General features: G+C 35.0%; 4 protein-coding genes across 5 annotated transcripts; 3 read left to right on the top strand and 1 right to left on the bottom strand.

The window, feature by feature from the left end:
• Window positions 1-4,170: 4,170 nt before the first annotated feature.
• LOC107813650 (zinc finger A20 and AN1 domain-containing stress-associated protein 5) lies at window positions 4,171-4,924 on the top strand. Its single transcript, XM_075221308.1, has 2 exons — window positions 4,171-4,620; window positions 4,838-4,924. Exons 1-2 carry the CDS (start codon window positions 4,171-4,173, stop codon window positions 4,922-4,924), a joined length of 537 nt encoding a protein of 178 aa, XP_075077409.1.
• Window positions 4,925-7,673: 2,749 nt separating this feature from the next.
• On the top strand, window positions 7,674-10,694 carry LOC107813648 (uncharacterized). The gene is made up of 2 exons (XM_016638931.2): window positions 7,674-7,813; window positions 9,954-10,694. The coding sequence occupies exon 2, from the start codon at window positions 9,977-9,979 to the stop codon at window positions 10,532-10,534; it is 558 nt and encodes a 185-aa protein (XP_016494417.1). The 5' UTR covers window positions 7,674-7,813; window positions 9,954-9,976; the 3' UTR covers window positions 10,535-10,694.
• An 866-nt stretch (window positions 10,695-11,560) lies between these two features.
• On the bottom strand, window positions 11,561-14,651 carry LOC107813647 (zinc finger A20 and AN1 domain-containing stress-associated protein 8-like). 2 transcript variants are annotated; one of them, XM_075222196.1, is made up of 3 exons: window positions 14,440-14,651; window positions 13,340-13,392; window positions 11,561-12,420 (listed from the first exon to the last, which is right to left on the bottom strand). In XM_075222196.1, exon 3 carries the CDS (start codon window positions 12,405-12,407, stop codon window positions 11,889-11,891), a length of 519 nt encoding a protein of 172 aa, XP_075078297.1. In that variant the 5' UTR covers window positions 12,408-12,420; window positions 13,340-13,392; window positions 14,440-14,651; the 3' UTR covers window positions 11,561-11,888. The 2 variants fall into 2 exon arrangements, with proteins under 2 accessions (XP_075078297.1, XP_016494414.1); XM_016638928.2 differs by lacking the exon at window positions 13,340-13,392 and having other exon boundaries at window positions 14,440-14,647.
• A 1,838-nt stretch (window positions 14,652-16,489) lies between these two features.
• Window positions 16,490-16,828, top strand: LOC142164125 (uncharacterized). Its single transcript, XM_075221307.1, has one exon. It carries the CDS (start codon window positions 16,490-16,492, stop codon window positions 16,826-16,828), a length of 339 nt encoding a protein of 112 aa, XP_075077408.1.
• Window positions 16,829-18,194: the final 1,366 nt, after the last annotated feature.

Here is an 18,194-nt window from a genome sequence, read left to right as displayed (position 1 = left end):
TTATATACGCGTATATTATATGTATATAGGATATGGAAAAAGGTTACGGCGTTATATACGCACCACCACCTGATCAGCTGGTATATGTTGATGATTTTGCCCACAATGGCCGAGATGATATAATGGGATGCCCTTAGAGGCTTGATGAAGTTATGTACACATATACCTATGCATGACACGACATTTACACGTACGTGCATGACATTATAAATGTTTCAGGATTTACAAAGTTTTTTAGACTCACGGGTGAAGTTCTTTACCTCATATTTCATCTATGTCTTTTATGTACTGATTTTCATGCCTTACATACTCAGTACATTATTCATACTGACGTCCCTTTGCTTGGGGACGCTGTGTTTCATGCCCGCAGGTGCAGGTAGACAGGCTGACGGTCCCCCTTCTTAGGATCCTTGATCAACGAGAGTTGGTGTGCTCTATTTGATCTCGAGCTGCTTTGAGTTTCGGTACGATGTGTTTGCATACATATATGGGTACGATGGGGCCCAGTCCCGTCCTTTATACAGTTGTACACTCTAATAGAGGTCTGTAGAAAGTCATGTATATTTTTCCACGTAGGTTGTTCATATTAATTAAGAGTTTATTTCCAGACGTAATGCATGACCTACACTTATTTCATGTTTATATCCCAGACAAATGCTTATGGGTGTTCGATAGGTAGAACTCGAGCACTCGTCACGACCTATCGGTTTGGGTCGTGACACACGCTCGGGGGGAAAGGCTTTTGTATGAATTTTTTGGAATCTAGACCGTCAGCAGGTAGATAGGCTGACGGTCCCCCTTCTTAGGATCCTTGATCAACAAGAGTTGGTGTGCTCTATTTGATCCGGAGCTGCTTTGAGTTTTGGTACGATGTGTTTGCATACATATATGGGTACGACGGGGCTCAGTCCCGTCCTTTATACAATTTTACACTCTATTAGAGATCTGTAGATAGTCATGTATGTGTGTGTGTGTGTGTGTGTGTGTGTGTGTGTGTGTGTGTGTGTGTGTGTGTGTGTGTGTGTATATATATATATATATATATATATATATATATATATATATATATATATATATATAATAGAGGTCTGTAGAAAGTCATGTATATTTTTCCACGTAGGTTGTTCATATTAATTAAGAGTTTATTTCCAGACGTAATGCATGACCTACACTTATTTCATGTTTATATCCCAGACAAATGCTTATGGGTGTTCGATAGGCAGAACTCGGGCACTCGTCACGGCCTATCGGTTTGGGTCGTGACACACGCTCAGGGGGAAAGGCTTTTGTATGAATTTTTTAAAATCTAATCCCTTCAATATCGGTGGTGCCCCCGGGATCTGATCAACCCTGGAGTTATATGTTTCCATTTTTTTGTCGTTTGCCTCGATCCTCCTTTCTCCTAACTCTATTCGTTTTGTCAGTTCTTCGAGCATCTTAATAATTTTGGGATTAGTCCCCGATTCTTGCTCATTTGACCTTACTATAGCTGGACCCGTTTTGTGGGTGACTTCTCGGGATGAACTGGGCTCGAGTCTGGTCGGTGCTTGGGTTTGGTTCTACAACTGGGCTATTGCTACTTGTTGAGCTTGTAACATCTCAAAGATCATACGCAAACTGATTCCGTTTTCCTCAGCATTTTGGGTATTTCGAGCAGCAGACCGAGTTCCACCATGAATGCTATTTTTAGGGTCGGAACGTTTGTTCGCCTCGATGGCCGCATGTGAATTGACGTCTATTGGCTCTTCGACCCGAGCTCCAACAGGATAGACGAGTGGCCTTCCACCCCCGGGGGTTAAGTTGTTGTTCTCATCTTGAAGGCCAGCTTCGTTGTCGATAGGTAGGGCCATTAATTGAGAATTCGTCGTTTTCAACCTAAAATCAAATATACTCCCAAGAGCAAGTATAAAATTGTGTATTTTGTAGAGATTCGTACCAAACAGCCACTGTTATCCTTAGCCCCACGGTGGGCGCCAAACTGTTTACCCGAAAAATGGATAGAGTTAAATTTATACGTAGTTCTAAGGATACGTGGTATAACTTGGCACAAATCGGAAAGTAAATAGAAATATATTGAGTATTGACTATATAAAGAATGAAATACAAACAAAACTGAGTGAAAAATATTTTATAAACAAGCAAGATGAATCAATATACTAAGCCCCAAAAGGGATAATCTCTATATGAATAACAGTATGTTTTTCTCTGTGCATATCAATAATATGAGAGTATATGAATGCCTTGATGTCCCCCCTCTACAGAAATAATAACTATTCCTCTTATAGTGGAGGGATCCTGCTTTAGATATAATTAAAAATACATAGTGGAGATCCCATGATAGATTAGCTTTTCTCTAATTTTCGCCGAGATTCTCTCCCTTAGTGCGGCTGTAACGGCTCTTGTCTCTTGGCTCGATTTTGATCGGACTTGGTATTGATCGATTTCCAGGTTTAGAGCTCGATATTGGCTCGAGTTCGATATTGGCTCGGGGCCCGGTATTGACTTTGGCTCGATATTGGTCGGTCTCTGGCTCTTAAGCTCGATAACACCGCCTCACATCATAGTTCGATTTGGAATCGAGCTCGGTATTGACTTCAAGCTCGGTACTTAATTGGTCCCCGAAACTTGAGCTTGGTAACCTGCCTACGGATCTCATTTCTATATTATGAAGACGACCTTCGGTCCATTACGTTCCAATCATGACTAATCATTCGAAGGTCGAAAACCGGTTTTGACTGTATACAATATGTGATTGATTTATATAAATGAATTAAAACTTAAATTTGGATATGATTAAACATCAACTATAAAATAGAGTTGAACTTAATAAAGTCAAGGTTTTTAACTAAGATCAGACTAAGCAGATATAAATAAAAATACAAAAGGTTCACCTTATTATAAGCTAGCGTTTGGCCATAGATTCCCAAATTTATTTTGAAAAATTTGATTTGGGTGAAGTTTGGTTTGAAGATGAAAATGTGTCTGGACATTAGTTTTCAAAACATATTTCCCAAATTTATTTTGGAAAAACATGAAACATGACTTATACCTACAAGTTCTAAAAACTATCACAAATACCCAACAGTAACATTATCAATAACATTCATTATATTATCGCAAACCATAGTCCTGAACATAAATAAATTTGATACAAAATTATCATTTTTATAATGAACTACATGATACACTATCACATGACCGAGAAGACGAAGCAACATTGTTATAAAATAATAAATGGTGAGTTCTTTTATAAAATACAAAAGTTTGGGGCAATTTTTAAAAAATGTAATAGTGATATTTTGGCCCAAAACCAGCTTAATAGGATTTTGCCAAAATGTAGGTAAAATATATGGCCAAACATGTATTTGTCAAATAAAATACAAATTTATTTTGGCAAAATCTATGGCCAAACGGTCCTAACTTTGATCAAAGAGTATCATCGTTAATTCAGCCACAAACGCGTGTATGCCACGTTCCTTTCAAGGCCGCGTGCTCCCCCTGACCATTAGAAAAGCCGAAATCATTCATTCTATAAATAAATATAAGAGCAAGTTATATTTTGTATATACGTAATATACTTATTGCCATATATTATAGTTATGGAAATGTCATAATATATTTAAAATTATATATTTTAATAATTTTTTTATATGTGCTAAATTATTTTATACAATCACACGAAATCATTAAATCATGATCAAGTTGATATATATTTTCAATTTAGTATAAGAAAAATGACATTGTATAGTTGTTCTGAAAATAATAACTGAAAATATATATATTTTTTGTGTATATATACATTATGTATGTTATATATAAAAATTATACAAATTTTATATACTTTTTTTAGTTACTGAACGTAAATAGTTTCTGGCGCGGTCTAAAAAGTAAAAAAAAGTGATTTAATTTATGATTTGAAAATTAAGTATTTGATTTAAGTTAAATATTGATTAAATTTAAGTATGTCAGTAAAAGCGTAGTATATGAAGATTGAATTTTTGTACTATCTCTTTCTTAATCTAATTTCTCTATCTCTAATAACCCAACCAAACACGCCTTATCTTTCTCACCCATTCCTCTCTCTCTATTTTCTATTTTCATTTCCATTTCCATTTCGTCAACTCCAATCTTTTCCATTGAGCAAAAAGCTCAAAATCTCTCTCAAACATCATGGCGCAGAAGAGAGAAAAAGAAGAAACTGAGCTGAAGGTTCCACAATCCATACCTCTACCAAATCTACCAGTATCCTCACAACCTCACGCCGATAACCAGAAACCGACATCGCCGTCGACCAGTTCCGTTAAAACGCCGGAGATTTCAGATCTAAAACTCTCTGGAAGCGATGATTCGAGATCTAGCTCCGGAGCTATATCGCCGGAAAAATCGGATCTGGAGGAGATTAGACGGTCGGTGAAGAGACCGAGGGAGGCGAATCGGTGCTCAGGTATAGGATGCCGGAGGAAAGTAGGATTGATCGGATTCCGCTGCCGGTGCGGCGATGTTTTCTGCTCGGAGCATCGGTATTCCGATCGCCATGGCTGTAGCTACGATTATAAAGCAGTTGGTCGTGAAGCGATTGCGAGGGAAAATCCTGTTGTTAGAGCTGCTAAAATTCTTAAGGTCTGAGCGCTGGGGGCGGGGGGGTAAATGGGGGTGGGTGGTTGATTTTAGGTAGTTTTTACTTTTCTTTGCTTATTATTCTGGGATGGGGACTGAGGGTATTGTGTTGTAAATTTGATAAGCATACAAGGGTATTGTTGTCATTGGAACTATTACCATAAGTTAGTGAAAAGTCTTTTTTTGTTTTTTTTTGGTTTTGTGTTTTGGGAATTTTTAGTTGTACTTTTGCTATTATGACGGTAACCCCATGGGGTTGTATGTCACAGTCAGTGGTGGACCTAGTGGTAATGGTCACAACTTATGACTTTAGCCATTGTTTATTTTAAGTAGTATCTAATTATTTAGCTGTCATTTGGACAACATTTGATTGAAGTTAAAAGAAAAAAAGTTTTTGAAGTTGTATTTAGTTTGAATTTTACTTTAAAAAAATTGAAGATTATAATTATTTTATTTGATACATTCCTCAAATAAATGTTTTAAATATTTCACCTGAATTTTGATAATAACATTTCAATATGGAATATTGGTGGTTATCTATTTACAAATTTTGAATTTTAGTATTCAAATGAGTATTATTTGTGGATGATTGTATCATTTTTTACTCCCCCAATTAAGTAGCAAGAGTGGGCATACTAGTTTTAAATTTATGCGAAGATAGCAAAAAACATCTTTAATTGTAGTGGATATTCCTTTATAAAAAGTTATTATTTGTGTTATAGAGTAAGAAAAACATTTATTGGTAGGTGTAAAGTTTTGGAAGGTTGTCTTAACTCTTATGGTGTATGATTCAAAATTAACCTTTTTTTTTAAGCAACTATACCACTCGGTAGCACTTGTCTAGTGGCTAATATATAAATAAAATTCTAAAATGGGTCTAAAGCTTACAAGATGCCCAAACCAAAATAAGAGTTGCATGAAGCTACTAGCTATTCAAAATTACCTTTAGATTTTCCCCTCACAAGAATATTTTTTGAAAAGATTTAACCAAACAATTACACTAGAGCTTTTCAATTATTCTTCGAAATACTTCACGGTGGGATACGAAAATAATACAACAACAACAAACTCATGAAATACCACAAAGTGAGATTTGGAGAGGGTAATGTGTACGCAAATCTTATCTCTATCTTGTGCGGATAGAGAGGTTATTTCCGAAAAATTTACGACTCAAATAAGCATAGTTGTAGCAATAAACAAAAAAAATAAAGTAACGAATGCTTGGATAAGTGGTATTATATATATTGATTATTGGTTAAGCTGTGTTCATGAATGTCTTAAAATCTTGTACCTAACTAAAATGGTATTCCCTCCCGTCCACAATAAGTGGTCATTTCATATTTTTGGCACATCCATTAAGAAAATACGAATTCCTAGATAAAAAGAGATGTATTCACTAAATTAATCTTAATTAATTGTTACATTGACACATTGAAATATGTAAATAAGGGCAAATTTCGAAAAAATAAAATTAATTCCTTCTTGATCTTCAACATATCGCGTTTCACTTTAGCAATATTTTATTTTATATGATACGCTTATTATTTGAGAATCAAGAAATCTTTTTAGGTATGATTTAAATGTTTTTAATTATTATTACGCAATAAAAACATCTTTTATTATAAAACATTATAAATTTTATTGCATTTGTTGTCATTTCTAATTATCTAATATTTATGTTAAAAGGAAAATAAATATATATTTAATTGAGATATCAGAAAAATTTAGCTCAAAAATCATTTTTCAGTAGTTATATTTAACCGCCACACGTGTCCGTATTCTATTGGATAATTCTCTACGGTGTACATACTCCGGTGTCATAAACTGCCCTCCTTTTTCTTTTTCTAAACGGAAAAGGTCCAAATATGCCCTTATATTATACGAATTTGAGCATATTTGCCATTCGTTAATACTTTAGCTCAAATATGCCCTTACCGTCACATAGTCGGTCCATATATGCCCTTAGAGTAACACAGTTGGTCATATATGCCTTTTTCGAAACGGAATCCACCCAAACTAATTAGCTCTTTCGTTAATTGTATTAAATTATATTACAAACACTATTTTCTTTTTATTAGTACTTTTTTTTTCTTTACTTTTCTCTTTTCTTTCTTCTTTTTTCTTTTCTTCTCTTTTTTTTTTCCTTTTTCTTTCTCCCTTATCCGATTTCCTCCATTACTGATGTCTTCTCCATTTTCATCACCAATTTTACTTGACAAAACTCATAAATTCCAATTACTAAGAAAATTTTCCCATAAGAATATTTTTATAGATCATATGTTTTTCAATTTTTTAATTTTTACTGAATATATATTTAGTTCTAAAAAATTTAACAAAGTAAGATTGAAATAATATTTATGTAATAAAAAATCCGAAAATCAAGCAAAATCGAACAATCCAAACCGATATAATTGGTTTGGTTTGATTTTGATAAAAATCGAACCAACCCGTTCCATGTACACCCCTAATTTATATAGTTAATAAAAAAAATAGAAAATGTCCAGCTGAAAAAAGACTAACAATTCAAATTTATAACACTACAACTTGAACTCCAGGCTTTTAATCATTAAATTATCTTTTTGGAAACAATTTAAAATTTTTGGTCTTTTGAGTATTGTTAAAGGTTGAGATAATTTTTTTATTTTAAAGTTTAAACCATAATTTTTGGAATAATTTAATTTCATTTATTTAGAGGGCTAGTGAAATTGGAACTTGATTAGGAGAATTTTCTTAGTAATTGGAATTCATGAGTTTTGTCAAGTGAAATTGATGACGAAAATGGAGAAGACATCGGTAATGGAGGAAACGGATAAGGGAGAAAGAAAAAGGAAAAAAAAAGAGAAGAAAAGAAAAAAGAAGAAAGGAAAGAGAAAGATAAAAAAAAGTACTAATAAAAAGAAAATAGTGTTTGTAATATAATTTAATACAATTAAAGAAAGAGCTAATTAGTTTGGGTGAATTCCGTTTCGAAAAGGCATATATGGGCCAACTGTGTAACTCTAAGGGCATATATAGACCAACTATGTGACGGTAAGAGCATATTTGAGCTAAAATATTAACGAAGGGCAAATGTGCTCAATTTTCTATAGTACAAGGACATATTTGGACCTTTGCCAGCATATTACATATTACAGATATTAATACAGTTATTGGGTACAAGGCGGCTTTACAACTTGTGCAACAAGAAAGTTGATCGGTTAGCCCCTTTTTTTTTTTAAATAAAATTTAAATTGATTATTTTTTTTGAATTGTCAATTTATGTTTGTATCAATTGTTTGCTTCAGCTGCTGCATTGAAATTGTTGAAAGAATTGATTCGTATTTGTCTCCTTTTGAGGTTTATGTTTGATTCTTTTCAATTGTATGCTTCAGCTGCTGCATTGAAATTCTTGAGAGAATTGGTAAGAAATTACCTTTTTCGTGAGTGGATTAGTAATGGACGTGAAAATTCTTAATGACCCTTTTGAGGTTTATGTTTGATTTTTTTATTTTTTTTTCAAAAATTATCTGCTACAGCTGCTGTATTGGAATTATTGAGAGAAATGGTATAAAGTTGTCTTTTTTGTGAGTGGATGAGTAATGAGTGTGAAAATTCTTAAAGGTCCTTTTGAGGTTTGTGCTTGATTCTTTTAAAAAAAATTAATTTCTTGAATATCTTTTTTGGTATGGATTTGTGTTGTTGTGATATGGTTTATGGGTAGCTGCTAAATGATTTTCAAGTCTTACGGACATTTGTGGCTAATTTATATTTGAGGTGTTAAGCTGAATGCAGATGAATAATGTTCAAAATTTTAGCTTTTGCAATGAAATTCTTGAAAAATTGGTCTTGAATTAGTGTTTTTCTCTTAATAAATTAATGATGATAAAAAGGGGTAGCTCGGTGCACAAAGTATCTCACGCTCACGCAGGATTCAGGGAAGGGCCGCACCCCAAGGGTGTGACGTAGACAGTCTATCCTAATGCGCTGCTTACACAGTTCAAACCTGTGACCTTAGGTCACACGGAGACAACTTTACCGTTGCTCCAAGGCTCCCCTTCAAATGGATTACTGATGATGCTGTGAATAATTTTGAGGATCGCCCTTATGAGGTGTCTGTTTGAATATGAAATGTGATTGGTGTTATTTCACTTTGATGAGTTATAAAGGTAGCTTCAAAACCTCTAAAAGCATTATTTATATTTGCAAACATGTGGATGGTTCAGCTATAGCTGAGCTTCTTGTGAAAAAATGGATTTTGTGTTGCTATGAATGTTCTGGGTGTGAAGATTCTTGAAGGACCCATTTGGGTTTCTGTGGAAATTTGATCTTTGATTGTTGTTCTGTTAATTCAATTGGTCTATAAGTTGCTCCAAAGCTGTTCTTTGAAGTTTCATTTACCATATTGAATTCATGTTTCTGCGAGTTCATTAGCAATAGGTGTGAAGTTCTTGAAGAAAAGTCAATTTTGAATTTGATCTTGGTTTGTACTCTTGTTATTTTATGAGTCGAAGGTAGCCTTCTTGGTAATTCAAGTTATTGGAACATTTCTTAATTTTCCCTTCTTTTTTTGCATGCTCTTGATCTTACCTAGTAAATTGCTCAAACATCTGTGTGTGTTCTATTGTTCAGCTGTTGTAACAAACGCTCTGAAGTTCTTCCTGAGTTTGGTTTTATGTTTCGAATTTGATCTTATTTATGTTATTGCAGTTTGATGGTTCGATAGGTTAGCTTCATTAACCTTTTATAGACCCTTTCGTAATCTAGCATGATTCCAATTTGTTCTGTTTGTGCTGAGAATGATTTAAAAATATCAGTCACGTTTTCCTCAACTGGATTGGCCCTAAATTTGGTTTTTGTGAGCGGATTGGTGATGTGTGTGAAGCTTTTAAAGATCCTTTGGGGTTTCTCTTCAAAATTCATCTTTAATTGCCGTTTGCAATTTGATTGGTCTGTAAGCAACCCTTTTAGGATTCTCGAACCATTAGAACATTTCTAGATTCTCTGTCTTTTATTAGCATCTAATTTAGCTTTTAAACGTTCAAGCATCTGATATTCTCCTCTATCAAACTTAATAGATGTGTCTGATAATGTGTCTCTGGCTTTGCTACCAGTGTGCTCCAATTTTTGGGGAATTAATGTTATATTCTCATAAAACCATACTTCTGTGTGTATATGATTGCTCGTGGAAAGGAAGTCAAAGATGAAGTTGCTAGACAGTATATGCTTCTAAATGGCATGAGATGTGATTTAGAGTGAAACTTTTTTTAACTTTTAAGTATATATTGATTAGTTTGCAGCAAACTCGATTCTGCAACAAAATTTTGAATTTACATAAAAGCAATGCTTGCTTGTTCAAGTTTCAAACACCAAGAGGAACAAGATGGTCAGAGCATATTCACAAGAGCATATTTACAGGCACCCATGGGAACGAGTGACTTCTGCATCGTGGCGCAAGTTTGCTGATCCTGAGAACAAACGCGCCCTATCCCACATCCTCGAGGTTGATACTTTGAATCACAAGATTGATCCCAGCTCGGGGAAGCTCTACACAACTCGTGCCATCAATATTCATGCACCAGGGCCCTGGTTTATTCGGAAGATCATTGGTCAAGATATCTGCCACTGTGTTGAATCAACTGTTGTCGATGCACAATCTCGGTCAATGCAACTCTCTACTCGCAACATCAGTCTCGAGAACTTCATTGAGGTGGAGGAGAAAATTAGATACGATCCACATCCTGAGAATCCAAAGTTATGGACTGTCTGCAAGCAGGAAACCAGTATTAAGATTAAACCCTTGTCAGCACTGGCTTCTATGGCAGAGAAAATAGAGCAGAAATGTGTGGAGAAGTTCCAGGCAAACAGTGCGAAAGGTAGAGATGTTATGGAACGGATGTGCAAGTACTTAGAAGCTGAATCCAGTGGCATTTCAGTGTGATCAAGTTCTTGAATAGCTTTATGTTAATCTTCTTCAGTGAGTAGCATTTAGGATTTGCTCACTTTAAAGATGAGAGGTGAGTTTTTTTGGTGAAACATTAGTTGGCTGATGAGTTTTGCAAGTTCTTGTTGGCAACACAAGGAGGTTATATTTTGGTTCAATCTGTCGAACCTATTTGTAAACAGCTTTAGATATAATAATATGGCAATTCCCGAACTCGTTGAGAGGAGATTCTATTGGAAACAACCTCTCTACCCTACAAGGATAAGGATAAGGTCTGCATACACACTAACCTCCTCAGACCCCACTAGGTAGGATTATTAGAAATCAACTTGAAGATATACATTTGTTGTATGTCTGGCTTGAAGGTGCAGAGCATAATCATCTTAAATATTGTGAAAGACTCGAGGAGGTATTAAGAATTCATCATAAATTGACGAGTTTTAAGATGAATGTCAGCCAATCGCGTCCTTTCTTACTTATTTGAGGTGATATTATAATGAAAAAATCTACATGCACTCACTCGGTATTTACACCTAACCAATGATCCAAAATATGTATCTTGTTGCAATTTTATCACTTAACCATGGTTACACGAAATGTGCAACTGATCCATTCATTTAAGTTTTAAGTATTGCCCAACATTGATTATTTCAGCTTTTCACCTCCACAGTAGTTTGACTACTGATATATATATATATATATATATATATATATATATATATATATATATATATATATATATATATATATATATATATATATATATATATATATATATATATATATATATATATATATATATATATATATATATATATATATATATATATATATATATATATATATATATATATATATATATATATATATATATATATATAACTGAAAAGCAAGCTTATTCAAAACTCATGTGCACTCGCGAAACATGATTAGCCCAAAACACATGCACACAAATACTTCAACACCACTATAAGTAAATCCAGTAGCAAAACAGGTCTTTTAGAAAGATAAAAGCGACACAAAACACCAAGAAAGCAAGGTAAGTTAGAGATAACACACTACACACTGGAGCAAGTTAAGCCAGATAGAAGATCCATGCGAATAATTTACAATGCCAAATTACAATTTCCATGGGAACAAGAATGACACATAACAAACCTAATTCATATTGACCAAACCAGTACATACAAAGACTTGAAACTGGAGTCAACAAACAAATTCTACCTATGACAATGAACAGGAGTTCTTCCGCCTGTATATGTTTTTAAATTGCCTGTGATAGGTAGCCAATCAGAGGAAGTCCTCTTTTGAACTAAAAGGAAAGCACGAAATTTGAGACCAATAACCCATTCTAGATCTTGTCAAGTTTTTCAGCCTTCACAACAGGATTGGCCTTCGCTATGGCATCACGACCAGCAGAGCGGTAGTCAAACTGGCAGTCATGTTTGTCTGAGTAGCGGTGTGATCCACAGTAAAGGTTACCACAGCGGCATTTGAATCCAGTCAAACCAACCTTTTTCTTGCAAGAGCTGCACCGACTCGGGCCCACCTTAGCCTTCAATTCAGCAGCCTCACCAGCACTTGAAGATGGAGGTGATGACAAAACGACAACAGATTTTGTTTCCAGCATGGCAGGTTGCACGTCTACAGAGCCAACAACGACTGGCCCCTTCTCACTAGCAATTGATCCATTCACAAGGTTTTCAATTGATGTCGCTGCAAGCTTTGCTTGTTCCTGTTTCAAAATAGTGTCCTTGTAACACTTGGAGCACATATTCATGTTTGCAGCACTTCCAAAGAAACCGCAGTTGTTAATGCATAAGATAGGGCCTTCTGGATGGGATTGGCATCCTGTCTCATCATGCTCCATACCGTCAGCTTTCCTGCAAAAGATTCATCTACAGATAAGCATTAACAGGAAACTACACCTTAATCCTGAATAGTTCGAGAACTTGGAGTTGTTTATATAGATCCTCTATACGAAAAAATTGTATTTCAAGACAAATTCGAGGTTTTCTGAAACCAAATCTTCCTTAATCTCACATGTATCCTAACACGGATATATGAGTTTCTAACTGAAGGAAAAGCGCTCCTAATGAACACTTGATCTAACACTCTAACTTAAGTGTAACAATGATTAAGCCTTAATCCAACTAGTTAGTATTGCTTATATAGATCAGCCTTTGCTTCTGTTGTGCTCTATCCTTAGCTTTTGAGACAGCATCTCTTGAAGTGATTTTCATCACATTGTCACACTTACAGAGCACTGCATATGAAAGGTCTATGTACGACAGGACCAAACCATCTCAGCTGACGGATGAGCTTATCTCACTTTACCCTGTACATGCACTATTTGCACCCTCTGTCGGATGTGATCATCTATAATCTTTTTCGTTTAATCATCCTTGATCTTGTCGAATTTTATATGCTTGTAGATCCATCTAAACTTCCACATTTTGTATGGCATTCATCTTGTAGATATGTGCTGCCTTGGAGACCTAACATTCACACCCATATAATATTACTTGTCTCACAATTGTTGGATAGGACTTGCTTTCACTTTGTTAAGTATCTAATCCCATAACACTCTCATAGCACATCAAATCAACATGTTACATCACTGACAGACTGAACCTAGATTTGCATTGTCTGCATATAGGCACCACGATCCCGTCTAAACTCACTTCACCTCTTCAATAAAACAATTAAGCTTCCTGCACCTTCCTTTCCAGAGAAAAGAATAATATAAAAGAAGGAGAAATCCTCCACTTTGCCAGCTACGAAAACAAGCATAAATCTTACCAAATTTAGGTAACTACAGAAGATTATTCAATTAATCCTCAGCAAAAGCCCTTCTTCACACAACATAAGAACACAAGATAAAGAGAACACAGTCAGCTGCATCAGATACAACCAACAGAAAACTTTGCAAAAATCAAAACAAACTAACTACCAAAATTTAGTAAAAAGTGCAAGATTGGGACAACAGAAGTTGTGAAAGCCAAACATCTGGTTAGCAAATTTGAAACTGGATCAAATTCACAACTATGCTAATGCAAAACAAGCAACATTATCACACTTATACTCAAACGTTCTTTGAACACCGTCTTTTAAAATGTTCAGACTCATCTCACATGTTCAATTTGACAAAAAATATGTTTTAACAGCAAAACCTATCAAAGTAGAAGACCGAAAACAAGAACTTGGCTTTACTTTCAGAGTTAATATGCCTAATTCTAGCTTCCAATACACAACCACAAGCAATTCTCCACCTCCATGGCACGTAAACACAACATTAAACCCAATAAATCAAAAGGCTACTGATAAAACTTCAACATCCTATAAGACAAATGCAAAAGCACCATTTTTTCCATCCCAAAATACATAAAAAAACAAGGTAACACCCAAGTAAACAAAAAGGGGTTTCACAAAACTTCAACATCCTTAAAGATACCTAATTATTATGAAGAAAACAACTCCAAAGACTCAACTTTTTTTCTTTATTGTAACTCCAAAGAGGCAAAGACTCAATTTTTTTGTAGTTGTAATTCCAAAGACTCAATTTTTTTGTAATTATAACTCCAAAGACTCAATTTTCCAATAGTTTATGTGATACCCTTCTCAAAAAACCACAGACAATCATTTTATCCACCATAATATCAAATAATTCTCTATAATGATTCAACAAAGCAAAAAGATATAAATCCCCCAACATAAAATTAACCCAGCAAAGCTGATCTCTAAACAACAAACGAACTCACAAAACAATTAATTCCACAATTATAACAACAGAAAACCAATAATACCTAATTCTCGAAACAATTCATAGATCTATCAAAACAAAGGGAGAAAAATAAACTAAACATCAAAAAGCAGAAAAAAATGAGATCTTTGAAACTGACCTGAAGACAGAGAGATTTTTTCTTCTTGTTGTGATGAATGAAATTTGAAAGATGTTTCCTTTATTTATTATTTTGCCTTTGGCTTTGGACCTTTTTTTTCCTTTCTTTTTTTGGGGTTCTTCTTTTTTGCCCTCTTCTCAAAGCTTTTGGCTTTAGTTTTGGCTCAAAGGAAAAGGAAAGTCTTTTTCTTTGCTTCTCTGCCAACGAACGTTTCTTTGCTGATTTGGTGCGTCGTGTTCGATTCCTATTTGTCTTGCTCCCTTAATTAATTTTACTTATATTCTTTTATTTTTCCACTTTGCCCCTTTATTTTAGAAAATAGTAAAAAAAAAAAAAAAAGTATATTCAAATGGATTTTTGTCATTTTCTTCCTCAAAAAAATCCCATTAAGGGAAATAGAAAAGTTTGTACTTTTGAGGATGTAAAAAGATTATGCTATAAAAACTTATTTGTATTGAATATATACGTTAAATCATATCAACTTTTCATGAACAAGTGATTTATAAAGTAAAAATATATAAACTATAATTGATTGAGATAATTTTTTGCTCGAGTACGTGTCATGCTACTATAATTTAATATAAACATTCGATATGAGTAAATTTTTATTATGACGGGTTATGCCAACTTTAAATATGATTTTGTCATTGTGTGGTAAAAACAGAAGCAAAGATGAATGTAGAAACTTCATTTAGTTCGTCCAAATATATTACTATATACATATAATTGTTTATTTAAAATAATTATTCAACTCTTTTTTGTTCAACTATATCTACAGCTGAAAATGTGCTATTTTGCCTAATGCAGGATATGTAGCGTAGTACAAAATCTGGAGCACAAAAACAACCAAAGAGTCAAAGAAAAGACAAAGATGAAAAATGAAAGAAGGAAATGATAAGTTGTGTGAATTTATATTTTGATAGTTTAACAAACATTATGTGAGAACCAGACAGGGAACTTGTTACACAGCCTCAAAGTGCTCAGAACAACAAGTCATATGTCTGGCATAAGTTCCAATATTATCAGTCAAAAAAATGGCAGAGGGAACAGATGGCTATCAGTTCCTCCGGTCACAGTACAAGTCAACTCCATACAGTTGTTAAAATCGTTGCACTATTGCTCTGCACACGCAACAGTGCAACAGTCACTTTATGGAGCATGCTTGTACCAGCTACTTGCTTACATCATCCCAATGACCTCACTTATATATTACCAACGTGAGCCAAGGGAAAACATACACACTTGCAAACTCTAAATCATTAAGTCTCTTTCAAGTGTGCTACCGCTCTTCATTGACTCCAAGGCTTGAAGAACAAAGTAGCAACATAACAAAGGACTAGATCCCAGCACTGAGTTTATCGTGTGTCCTTAGTATTGTTGTATCTTTGTTAATGTTATTTACTTGTAATTCCTACTCAGCTTAGTTAGAAGCATCTTGTAGGATATCTTCTGTAAAACCATAAATCGTGTGTTTGTGTTTGGCTAGAGTTAGTCAAAGTGGTGAGCTTTGTAATAGAGTTATTACAAAGAGGCTTGCAATAGAGTTATTGCAAAAGGTGAGAGATTAAGAGTTTAATTCCTAGGTTACAATAGGTTGTAATCTAAAGTTTGCTCGGTTAGTGAAGTTGAAATCCTACGAGTGTAGGTCGTGATTTTAATCCCGTGAGTTTTTCCACATGAAATATTATTGTGTCATTTACTTACTGTTGTGTGTGTTCTGTGGGAACTGATAGAGAACTAGGTTCTCTATACAGTTTGGTGGACTCTTAGTTTACATCAATTGGTATCAAAACGAGTTCTTTCTATAAGGCTAACGCCTGAAAAAGATCCACATGGCTGCTCCACCAAACTTTGAAGAAGGTCAATCAACCTACAGACCACCAAGATTCAATGGACAATACTATAGATGGTGGAAGATAAGGATGTATGATTTTATCATGGCTGAAGATTCAGATTTTTTGGGATGTCATCTGCGATGGTCCTTTCGTCCCTATGAAGACCATTGGCGAGCCAGCAGTGACAGTTCCAAAGACAAGGAAGGAATACAACGATGCCGACCACAAAAGTTATAGAGAAAAACTTCCGAGCAAAGAAGATCCTCGTTTGTGGTATTGGACCAAATGAGTATAACCGAATTTTAGCTTGTCAATCTGCCAAGGAGATATGGGAGGCTCTCCAAACCGCACATGAAGGAACAACTCAAGTCAAGCAGTCAAAGATCAACATGCTCACTACTAAATATGAACTCTTCAGGATGAATGATGATGAGTCCATTCAGGACATGCATACTCGCTTTACTTCCATCATCAATGAGCTTCACTCTCTAGGAGAGATCATTCTAAGGAACAAACTTGTCAGGAAAATACTCAGTGTATTACCTGGTTCTTAGGAAAGTAAAGTAAATGTTATCACAGAGGCAAAAGATCTGCAAAAGCTTACTATTGACGAACTCATTGGAAATCTGAAGACCTACGAAATGAAGAAAAAGAAGAACCATGAAAGAAGAGAACCCAAAAAGGAGAAGAACCTGGTTCTCAAGGCAGTCAACAGTGACTCAAGTGGTGAGGATGTTGACATGGCCTATTTGATAAGGAGGTTTCAGAAAATGGTTCGCAGAAATGGTGGTATTCCGAAAAAGGGAAGCTCCAGTAGACCAAAAGGCTATGATTATTGTCATAAATGTGGGAATCCAGGACATTTCATCAAAGATTGTCCTCTCCACAAGCAAGACCAGCACAAGCACAACACAGACAAAACAGCCAAGAGGAACCCGATTCTTGACAGGAAATTCAAGAGAAAAGATGTCGTTGACAATGTTGTGAAACGAACTCTTGCTGTATGGGGAGATTTCTCCAGTGAATCTGAGGGAGATGATGAATAAGGCGAAACCCCCATGATGGCCGTTGAAAGCGAAGCAACTAAATATGGCTCCATCTTTGCCCTGATAGCAAAATCTGACGAGGATAAAGATGATGATGACACTGAGGTAAACTTTCTAGACGTTCAAAGAAACTTGAAGTCTTACTCTCAAAAGAAGCATGTATCCTTAGCAAATGTTCTGATTGATGCTTATCATAACCTTATCAATGATAAAAAAAAATGTGTTAACTGTAGAACTAGAAGAGGTAGAATGTGAGAGAGATGATTTGGTAGTCGTAGTTGTTGATTTAAAAGAAACCATTGAGGACTTAAAGAAAGAAAAGGATGCTCTAACTGAGAAAATTAAAAAGGTCGAGCATGAGAGAGATGACTTGTTGGTGATAGTTATGGATCTAAAGGAAACAGTAGAAGAATTAGAAAGGGAAAACAGTTCTGGAAACACTTTAAAGGTAAGAAAATAGCGAGTGAGGCACACCTTAAACTTGAAAATGAGCTCAAAATGGTTAAATTTAGTCTGTGTGCTGAACTTGAAAGAAATAGACAACTTCAGAAAGATCTGGGCAGGGTTAAAAATTACCTAGATAAATCTCTAAAGTGGACCTGGTCCTCTGATTCAATCACTTCCATGTATAAAAGCAACGGGGGGAGGGGGAGGGGAGGGAGGGGGGAACATGCAAGGAATTGGGTTCCAAAAAGAAAAAGTCCCTTACAACCCACATAGCAAGTATGTTATTGTCCCTGATAACTGACTTTACACTCATTATGGTAACACTAGGCATTTTAAAGACTCATGTAAAGCTAGATTTCAGTCTTAACAGAAAAATAAAGTTTTTGTTGAAAAATTAACTACTGCTAAGGAACATGATCTCTCCAAT

Source organism: Nicotiana tabacum, chromosome 9 (assembly GCF_000715075.1).
Source record: "Nicotiana tabacum cultivar K326 chromosome 9, ASM71507v2, whole genome shotgun sequence".
NCBI classification, from domain to species: domain Eukaryota; kingdom Viridiplantae; phylum Streptophyta; class Magnoliopsida; order Solanales; family Solanaceae; genus Nicotiana; species Nicotiana tabacum.
Note: the sequence above shows the minus strand (reverse complement) of the source record. Positions and strands in the feature narration are given on the sequence as shown.

What these genes read in the sequence shown, in the direction of transcription:
- LOC107813650 (XM_075221308.1), top strand. Translation starts at nt 4,171, where the DNA reads ATGGCGCAGAAGAGAGAAAAAGAAGAAACTGAGCTGAAGGTTCCACAA. An exon ending in GAGCTGCTAAAATTCTTAAG is followed by an intron (nt 4,621 to 4,837) that starts GTCTGAGCGCTG and finishes GGGAATTTTTAG; the next exon opens with TTGTACTTTTGCTATTATGA.
- LOC107813648 (XM_016638931.2), top strand. Translation starts at nt 9,977, where the DNA reads ATGGTCAGAGCATATTCACAAGAGCATATTTACAGGCACCCATGGGAA.
- LOC107813647 (XM_075222196.1), bottom strand. Translation starts at nt 12,407, where the DNA reads ATGGAGCATGATGAGACAGGATGCCAATCCCATCCAGAAGGCCCTATC.
- LOC142164125 (XM_075221307.1), top strand. Translation starts at nt 16,490, where the DNA reads ATGCCGACCACAAAAGTTATAGAGAAAAACTTCCGAGCAAAGAAGATC.